General features: G+C 32.9%; 2 protein-coding genes across 5 annotated transcripts; one reads left to right on the forward strand and one right to left on the reverse strand.

Annotated features, from left to right (window-relative positions):
- Positions 1-5,554: 5,554 nt before the first annotated feature.
- LOC142545979 (putative E3 ubiquitin-protein ligase BAH1-like) lies at positions 5,555-9,215 on the reverse strand. 3 transcript variants are annotated; one of them, XM_075653443.1, is made up of 7 exons: positions 8,732-9,215; positions 7,834-8,075; positions 7,495-7,743; positions 7,276-7,413; positions 6,520-6,578; positions 6,290-6,433; positions 5,555-5,897 (listed from the first exon to the last, which is right to left on the reverse strand). In XM_075653443.1, exons 1-6 carry the CDS (start codon positions 8,931-8,933, stop codon positions 6,328-6,330), a joined length of 996 nt encoding a protein of 331 aa, XP_075509558.1. In that variant the 5' UTR covers positions 8,934-9,215; the 3' UTR covers positions 5,555-5,897; positions 6,290-6,327. The 3 variants fall into 3 exon arrangements, with proteins under 3 accessions (XP_075509558.1, XP_075509557.1, XP_075509556.1); XM_075653442.1 differs by having other exon boundaries at positions 5,555-5,913; XM_075653441.1 differs by lacking the exon at positions 5,555-5,897 and having other exon boundaries at positions 5,939-6,433; positions 8,732-9,214.
- Positions 9,216-9,590: 375 nt separating this feature from the next.
- LOC142544669 (uncharacterized) lies at positions 9,591-10,392 on the forward strand. Of its 2 annotated transcripts, none has more exons than XM_075651703.1 (2): positions 9,591-9,960; positions 10,051-10,392. In XM_075651703.1, the coding sequence occupies exons 1-2, from the start codon at positions 9,652-9,654 to the stop codon at positions 10,156-10,158; spliced, it is 417 nt and encodes a 138-aa protein (XP_075507818.1). In that variant the 5' UTR covers positions 9,591-9,651; the 3' UTR covers positions 10,159-10,392. The 2 variants fall into 2 exon arrangements, with proteins under 2 accessions (XP_075507818.1, XP_075507817.1); XM_075651702.1 differs by having other exon boundaries at positions 10,101-10,392.
- Positions 10,393-10,431: the final 39 nt, after the last annotated feature.

Raw genomic sequence — 10,431 nt, forward strand, 5'->3', positions numbered from 1 at the left:
ACTTTTTCTCTCTCCTCTATAGAGCATTTATGCAAATGGAAAATTTTTTTGGATCATAGTTTCTCTCTTCGTTTTTCTTGTACCATTTTACCTCACTGACACAATAATATTTCAAAATTTTATTATTCATTTTTCAATATCTCAATTTTTTCCACGATAAAAAAATTATTTGTTTATTTTTTCCGTAGATTAAGTGAAAGAAATCTTCTTGTTTCTCTTTTTTTCTTAAGAAACAAACATTGTTTCCATCATTTTATGTTTTTGTCACCATTTCATCTAGGAAACCATATATCATCCCGTTTTAATTATGACATAGTTAAATGTTATTGATGATTGATATTTTATGAAAAGGTTTATTGGTAATGTAACTCCAGTATTATTTCTTACACATCAAAAAATATGTAATAATTGTCCCTCAAATCCGAAATAAGTAATATGCATAGTGCGGGTCTCATATGGGCCCATCGGGCTGTCCTGAACTTGTATACCCGGCAAGAACATGTGATAAGTTGAGAAATTTTTATCAATCCTATCTAATCAGCCAAACCAAGTTCACCTGCATGTTTTCAAATTTGTTTGTCCTTGCAACCAGTTCACGCTTGTATGTTTCCGTCTGACCAAACCTAGTATTAAGGTTATATTTGGATAAAAGACGATTTTTATATACATAATTACTTTTGCAATTTTTTTTTTTGAAAATTTAAAATAAAATTTTATATTTTAAATAAGTTTCGATATTTTCACAGAAATTTTAATTTTCCATGAAAAAAGAAAGGGGGCTAAAATTTTAATTGGTTTTTTAAGAAGAAACAAAATTGGTGTTAGTGAAACAATCAGCGAAATTTTTTTATCAAATTAGTTCATCGATCTGGGGCATGATATGTTTGTTTAGTAATATTTTGTGAAACAGTCTTACGGATTTTTATTCGTAAGACGGATCAACTTTATTTATATTTACAATAATAAATAATATTTTTGGTATAAAAAATATTATATTTTCACGAGTGACCACAAAATTGACTCATGAAATCGTCTCACAAACATTTTTTTGATGTTTGAAATACACCAATTATATTAATTTAATGCATGTTTACAAAGAAAAAAAATGTTTGATATTATATCAACACTCTTTTAACGAATAAAGGAAAATGAAAAAACTCAAATTATTGTACTAATATGAAATTTTGATTGAACAGAAGATCAAAACCCAAAATTGACAAAATTACAAATGATATTGCTATTTTTTTTCTTTATAGGGGAGCACCATGTCTGATACACGCTTGGAATCTACTTGGAAACATCGTGTAAAAAAGCGTAAAAACAGGTAAAAATCAGGAATAAGTTGTAAACACTATAACATGAGTTTATTGATTAGCAATTAAAATAAAAATAAAAATTTCTTAAAACATTAGAAAATAATATTATAAATGATATGTTTCTCAATACTGTTGGATTCGAGTTAGAATTTAGAGGAGTGCACAAGTTTTTTTTTTAAATTTTCGTTGTTTTTGAGTTGTTCAGGCTGCTAAAAATTGTTCTTAAATGGCTAGACATACTGGACCAGTAGAAAGTGTAAGTGTAGCGTTCCAACTTAACTAATGATATATTATATTAAAGGTTTGCACGACTGTCACTGTGTAATGTAATAACACAAGTATTTTATGGATATTTGGAGATAAAACTCCTAAGTCACTTATTCTCGCTAAAAGACTTTGATTTTATAACGTCTTGTACCAACCCACTTCAGTAATAACTTATCAATGCTTATGAAACTCTTAATGATTACTTTACACATCTGGATATTTAAGAACTTTCGGTTCACCAGACAACAAACACAAAATCCAACGGTCAGACTTGACGGCTTGAGTTGTTGGTGTAGCGCAAATTGATCTTTGATGATCTGATATGATTTTGATAAGCATGCGATAGGTTGAGCAAAATTGAAGTATTTCTTGTAGAAGTGCTCAAAAATCTTGATAATGTAGATTGAAAGATGTGTGCTTCTTGAAACTGAATATGCATCGATAAATAGTTGAGAGCTTTCAATGGCCAGATAAAGCTTTTCAGTACTAGTTCCCGACAAAATTACATTGTTCCTTTCAAGCGCAGTACATATCATTAAATGTTTATTTGATTTTATAACTTATTGCTCCAAACTTCTTAAAAGATGCTTTGACTTTGGACATTTTTAAGAAACTTTCTGTTATATCGAGAGTTAGTGGGATACCGCTTTGTATGCTACTGATAGTGTTTAAAAATTCCACAAAAGTCTACGGAATTCTGTTTAAAAATCTGTGAGATTTTATAAAAGTCAATAAAAATCTACCAAATTCACGGAAATCTATCATTTAAAAAAATATCATTTAAAGTAATTAAATTTATATGTTGAATACACCCCACTAAATTTGAGTCATTTTCTCATCTATATCTTATAATTGTTGTCTTTATGTCGCAGAAATCCTTGATTTTAGTCATTCTTCACTTCTTCCTATTAACTATGAGCCAAATATCTCACAAAATTTCCTAATCGTCACTCATCACACCTAAACCCCAGATTTTCATCACCTTCCCTTCACATGTTCTCCGGTTTTTTATTATTGTTATTCGGTGTTTCTTGCTGCAATCACTTCGGACATGACAACCTTTTCTCGTGCTTCGTTTCTTGCCGACAATGTCCAGTTATATTTGCTCAACACTTTTCATCTGCTACAATTTACTAACTCCCCCTGACTAGAAAGCCTTCAAATTGTTACTTTGTGAGCTTTATTTGGATTTAGGTTCATTCTTTCTCACTTGATCGTTCATGCTAAAATATAATAAATGTCACTTGCTTATAACCAAAATGCACTTACTTGCAAATCGGATATTTGGTCTGGGACGTTACAGCTCCTTTTCTTGTTTATACCTCTTCATTTTTGCCATTTTTGCCACCACATTTACTTGGCATCAACTCCTTTGTTCACATTTCCGAATGTACATAATATTATTTGTTCATCCAAATAAAGTTGACCACAAGTTGGTCATTTTATTCCTCATGACTTAATATATTATTCTCTTTTGTGATTCAGAAATGGATTATATCTCAAAATTTAATGATCGAAAGGTCTCTCATACTCATTTTGACAAATCAAATGTGTTCACCGTGTTCCATCGACAATTTTTTAAGTCGGAAATAAATTACTAAGAAAATTTTCTTACACAAGATACGTCAATAACTGATGAAGTTTCCCAGCATGTCAGTTAAGGGTGAGAAAATGCAAACTTTAGCTGACCAATCCTTGAGAATGTTTAATCGAAACAGCTGAAGAAATGCAAACAACATCTTGTCAGCTAGGAAGAATTGTGCCAAGTGAACTTAGACTGATTTGTAGCTGATACATCTATTCTTTTGTCTACTCTGGAACACTTTGGCACGTTAGCATTTGGTCTTCTTTTTGCTTCCTGTTTTTATATTAACATACATTGACTATTTGTTGTTTTACCATTTTCATTGTTTGTTGGAATTATGGCATGATTACGTTTTAAGGAGAAATTCTGGCAAAATTTTACGAAAAAAAGCCAAAAGTAGCCTATTTTATTCAATATTTTCACGTCATTCTTACCACTATCATAGTACTTATAAATAACATCACTTCAAGCAAACTTATATAATAACTTACAGTCAACTAAGAAATTATACAACTTCATTTCTTTTAATTCTTAAAAGACTATATATACAAGCCATAACTTGACCAAAAACACTGTTTATATTTCTAAAGCGGCTCAATAGCCTACTTCACAACATCTTTTTAATTCCTATTTTCCTGCCACCCTATTCTTGATATCTCATATTTTTCAAATTTAACTTTCATGAAACACTTTCATCCATAAATGTTTGTCCATGAAATATTATCCATGATTTGGCCAATATATATATATATATATATATATATAATATACATATAAATATATGACTTCTAATTGTGAATTTTCTAATATACCCTCGTTCATTTAAGTTAGCAAATTAAATCAATGCTTTTTTAATGGGTTCTTTTGGTAATTCATTGTACATCTTAAATCTTAAATGACTTTGGACATTAATGCATATTGAATTCATCAATTTACCAATGATTTTTCTTTGTTGCTACTAAAATTGGTTGCTAAAATGAGTTGATTTTTTCATGATTGCTAATGAATATTTAATGTTTTTTATCTTATATTTTCTTTTATTTTACATATAAATACATCACTTTTATAAAAAAAATTGATTTTTAAATATGAACTAAGAAGCATCATATTTTTTAATTTAAATATGTCATTTTATTTTTGTGACACTATTTTTTTTCTTATATATATTTTTTAATGTTTGCGAATGTTTTTGTGCTTATTATTTTTATTTAACATTTTTGGAAATATTATATGCATTTAAATCATAATATGTCTACATTGTTGTGTCTACACGCATTTGCAAATTTAAAATCAATGTTCATAATGTGTTTTCCGTGAAATGAGTTAACTCTACCCGTATTTACATATAATAATTAATATTTTTGTCATAAAAAATAATACTTTTTCATTAGTGAATCAAATAGTAGATTCGTCTCACGAAATGACTCGTGGGCCGTCTCACAAAATTTTGTATGTTATCTTATTTATATATCTATTTTATTTAGCACAATCACAATTGATATTTAACTTAATAAATGTTTAGTCGTTTTATTTTAACATTATTATGATAATTTAGTTAATTAAGATAGCTTTATTTGACAATCTTTTGTCTATATTTACTCCATTTAAGTATATAGTGATTTTGGTTTTGATAAAATTCACTATTATATTATTTTTATTATTTTTCCATTGTGAATTATATTTGGATGAAAAATATATTTTCTAATTTAAGAGAGTTGTCGTTATGTTATAATCACGCGAATTGAAAATGTCATATGAATAATTGAATATATATGATTTATTGTCATAATATATTTTTATTTTTTATGTTTTATATATATTTAGATTGATAAATACTCATAAACAATATGTTATTCGATTTTAAACATTATTTAAATCTCATTATTATATATTTCATTATTAATTATCTACGTGCATCGCAAGTATACATTCCTAGTATATATATATATATATATATATATATATTAAATGGCTTTACAACCAACTTTATAGTAAACTCAAGCTCTATCTTCAAAACCAACTCATAGTGCTTGCTATTTGAAACGAGACCACTAAAGCACCACACATTATTTGTTTCTTTTATCTCCAAACAATAAACTTGGCCATTATTTTGGCCAATGAAACATTTGTAGAATAGTCCTCTAGCTTACTTTATGAAACATAATTATTAAACCATCTAATAAAAATGTAAATTGACATACATTTCACTTTAGATTCACCATGTGGTTTACATGGGTGAAAAAACTCTCACCGGACACAAAATCGTGTCAAAGTTGTGATGTTATTTCTAACTCTATCGGTAAACCACAAAGCTAAGAACGTAAATTATGAATTTGATTAAAATTGCATAAGGAAAATTCATGAACATCAAAATTAATTGTGTTATTATGAATTGAGATCATCTTTTACCACTAAAATTGAAAATAAAAACCGCAAGAATATGCTAAAAACTAAGATAATTAATATGATAAATCTGGAAATAAGTGAACTAAAATTAATAAAATTCACACAACATTTTTGATGTAGAGTTTTGAGTTGATTGATGAGTTCGTGTCGCCCTTCCTTCTTGATGATTCTGTTTGTTTCTGTTCACTTTCCTCCAACTTCTTGGCCTATCTTCCACGATCATCCAGAGTGTCTTAACTTCCCCGACGTGGACTTCCCCAACATGGACGTAAGTTTGCCCTGTTTCTCCAACCGCTCAATTCTTCACCTGATGGGCTCTGTTCCTTTATTTTTTTGGACCTACAAAATTTTAATTTTTTGTCCAACATAATAATTTAAATAATTTTGAACATGAAATAATTTAACTCAGCCACAGGTATTCAGCAAAGGAATCTAATTTCCAAGTAGATCCTACAAAAAAATTTGATACGGCAAATTATTCCTTTGTATTCACTCCAGGTGGATCGCATCTACATGAACCTACATCAAACCATCTTTTGACACACTAAATGCATCAAGGATCCATTGCCACAAAACCATTTGATCCATGCACACTCCTTTACTTCGTTTAACACGAGCGTTTCTTTCTCACAATGACATGGACAAAACTTGACATATAATCCTCGACATATTGGAGCAATATCGGGAAAATATACGAGTACAGAGCGAAAATCACCATGTAGCATAGTATCTACCGATGCACATAGGAAAACGTCAATATCCAATCATGTACTTGGACTGCACATCCCAGTACATCTTAGTTTGCCTCGAAATTTCAGCTCGTTCCTCGGCCGCCCTTTCCTTCCAGTACTCTTTGCATCTACAAACGGGCCGCGTTAATTACATGTGAGCTTACAATAAGAAAAAGTTAACGAGGGCGATGCAAAGTGAAGTTACGCTACTTACTGCTTCTTCAAGAGTAGAGATAATTCTATCATGTGTACAGCGTTACAATATACGCCCACCTGTATCAAGGACCAAGATTTCCAAAATCAGACCACAGGCTTTGCTGAAATTAACTCACACCAAAAAAAAGGGAAAAAATGGGTAAGGAAAATAATTGAACAACAATGTATTCTATAAAGATCATTAAGACAGGAAAAGATTCCTCCCTCAGCCTACTGAAAGATTCTGATACTAGAATTATCGTCAATCATGGTCCAGTGCATCTGAAGTTAAGCAAAACCTTTGAAATTGCCCATATGTTGGAGGAAAAAACTGTCCCTGCTATTTTAGGTGGGTATCACATAGTACATAGCTCTAACCAAAGCATTTGGAGTTTTGGATAGTTGTACGAGTATTAGCAAATATAACTTTTGATACGACATACGGCTGAACTAGGATTTGCAATTCTGGCCGAGGAAACCAATCTTTGCTCAGATAGACCTAATAATATTTCATCATATCCAGAACGAACGTCATCCAACATAAAATGCTATTCTTGAATGTGCGGATGCAGTCCTTTTCTTACATGAGTTGAATTACTAATTGCATTAACAGATCTTCCGCAAAAGTTCACGTATTTCAAATAAAATTGTCAAAAAGTTCTTGGTAGCGTCAAGAACAAAAACATGTCCATAGTTCCAAGTGATTGCGTTTCGGATGTAAGAACATAAATATATCCAAACTCCTTTATAATGATATGGCATTATGATATCTAACCTCCCTGCAAACAGAACACTTCGATCCCGAACATGCTGCTTTCGGGCCTTCGAAGATCATTACAGAAGCCGCAGCGCAAGCACATGATTTGCAAAAGAGATGTCCGCAACCCAAGGCATATGGTTTGAAAACCAGTTCCTGGAAAGGATGACATTCGAAAACCGGTTACTGAATCACAATGAAGGTATACAATGTAAAAGGGGGAGAAAAAAATCTTACCAAACAAATGGGGCATGTCAGATTGTACTCTAATTTGACCATGCCTGGAAGCATCAATGTCATTTTGGGCTCTGTGGTACTCAGATCACAAGAGAACGGATTTAGGGGTTCATCAGACCTTCCGCCGTTAGAGTTACTAAAATTGATGTAGAAAGCCCCGAGTTCTATCAACCAAGGTGATTGCAAAACCTCTATGTGTTTGGAAAGCATTTTAGATTTAAATTTCCTTCCGTTGTCCGAACTGTGTACCTAAGAAAAATCATCAGGACATAAAAATATAAGTGGTAGCCGGGAGATCCAGTGCATCAAAAAGTATTGACAGAAGTTGTTGTATCTTACTTTATCATATTTCTTGAGGATTTTCCTTATAGCAAGAGCATTCATGATAACATACTCGATTAACATTCGACATTCTTGTTCCGTGGCTTGCTGGGGACTTTGAAAACATTGGCGCACAAAAGTAATGAACCTTTGAATTTTATGCTCGTGAAGATTGAGAAGATGCCTCACTCTTGAACTAAAACATCCAGCTATGTCCGAAGCCTCCTTTGCCAATTCAGAGAAGAACTTCTGGTCACACACTACAAGATGCCCAAAAAAAAAACTTTTGTTACGATGAAATTTTTTGTTTTTAGGTGTAGTGTGTGTTTTTTAAAATTAGGACTTCCCCTAACTATGTAATATTTTTGCACATTTTGAACATTATTTGATGCCAAATCCTAAAGTTGGGAAACGACAATTAGCTCTATTATCCTAGGACATGGTGTGTAGACTGTAGTTTGAATCTCAAACAAGGCCTATATACTTGAGATAGATACAAATAAAATCAAGATTATCCATTTGCATTTATTCAATCTCGAGCTCGATCCAAGTATCAAAACTTATCTATTGACTAAAGAATGTTACATCTTACTCTTGTTATGTCTCAAGAATCACTTTGGTTTCCATATCTCTAACTCGGGGAAGACTCAAATATCAAATTCGTAAAGCATCAAGTCAGAATTACAAGGATTCCTCAAGAGTAATTTTTCCAAATGTTTTTATGCAAGGATCAAAATTGATTAATCAAAACTAATCATCCTTCCCGCATTCTGAAATGTAACCAGCAATTCAGCTTCTAAAACAAATTTTTCCTGAGAATTTAGCTACCAAGAACATCGTCCTCACCATAAACATAATCATCATCAACAGAAAATAACTACCAACGAACGGATCAAAAAAGAAACAGATTATTCACCTGGGCAAGATTCGCATTGGCAACGCGGAGACAGCGCATCGCCTTCTCCATTGTCGACCTCATAGGAATCCTTAAGATCCCTGCATTTCCTGCAACATTTGAGCACTTTCTTGAGCCTTTTATACTCGACGTGACTGCAGTCTTCTAGAAACCTCTCCTGATGAGCCTTCAGATACTCCGTAAACGCCTCCCCAAATTTCATCCCGATTGATTCTTTTGCTTATTAAATCGCCAGATCCTCAGAACCCTGAATTTGGAAAGAAGGACAAAGATTTTTCGTGGGCTTCGATTTGATTTCTTCTATCTCTCTCTCTCTTTACCCTTCTCCTCCTGAGTGTGAGACGGGAAAAGGTGGAAGTGGCGGAGAATGATACGGTGAAGAGGAGTAAAATAAACTATTGTCCGAATTTCTCGGCGGCGACGAGGAATGAGACCTATTGAATGAATGGGGAGCTCTGCTTTGCATGTAATCTGTTTTCCTCGTACACGTGTTTCAATTAGGCCATCACGTGTTTCAATTAGGCCATCTTCGTAACCTCGCTCTATCTCGGCCCGTCAGAGGTGGGGAAGGGTGGGCCCACTAACCTTGCGAAAATCCAAACCCAATCCAATTGAAATTATAAATAATACGTAAATCATTGAAAATAATATTATAAATAATTTAAAAATTCATTAACATACGTAAACTGTTAAAATAATATAATTAAAAATTGTCGAGTTGGCTTATTTAGATCTGTCTTCAACATGACCTTACCCATTTTTATGTTTAAAATAATCTAATTTTAATTGGAAGTTATTATTTTAGACCTAAATAGATTTTTTTTTGGGTGATGTTACAATTGATTCTGACAAAAAAAAAACTAAGTTTGTGCTCGGGTGGATATTAAGTGCTGCGTGGGGATTTTTCTCCGCCGCGAGAGATGTCGAGGTATCGGGCTGTGGAGTGCGGTGGCGCACGGGTTGGCCTGTACACCGAGGGTGGTGGTGATAGATATAGAGAGGGGGCTGTTATGAATGTGTTGGACCCACTTAGCCCCGAGTGGACCAGAGCTGAAGACGATGAGAAACTGGACTTAAATGATCCGAGGGTGACGATGAAATTTCAGGGCATCCCTTCAGTGCCGGTGTCGGAAGCTGCGGCCGGGACTATACTCGTATCATCACGATCCATAGCTGCTGACATTGAAGAATTTGCTCATGCTGCTGCTGACACTGAGGAGGAAGCCGAGGTTGGATGAAAAAACTACTTTCAGTTCTCAGCGTTCTGAAACTTGAATATCAACTTTCTTCACTTATTTGAACTTCACATTCTTTTGAAGTCGGAAAGGAAAATGAACTGTGGGCATTGTGATAGGATTTTTCACTGCAGAAACTTAGAGGGGATCAGAGCCTGGGTGAATTTTCTACTCGGTGGAGACGCATATTGAATGATCGGCTCATGCTTGCTGAAAGAGGCTTTCACAGTGCTGAACTGGTTTGCAATCACTGGACGGCGATGGTTCAAGCATCTTGTAAGAACACACTTCAAATACCGAACTGGTTTGCAATCACAATGCTGCGTTTTTTAGCGTTTCTCAAGGAAAATGGACAGCCAAATATCAATATTTTTATAAAGTATAATCATACGAAAATGATTTCTTAATAAATTTGATGCTCATTTTTTGTTTTATTATGTCTCTCTCTGTTCCCAAATCAATAAG

Source organism: Primulina tabacum, chromosome 5 (assembly GCF_025594145.1).
Source record: "Primulina tabacum isolate GXHZ01 chromosome 5, ASM2559414v2, whole genome shotgun sequence".
In the NCBI taxonomy this organism is placed as follows: domain Eukaryota; kingdom Viridiplantae; phylum Streptophyta; class Magnoliopsida; order Lamiales; family Gesneriaceae; genus Primulina; species Primulina tabacum.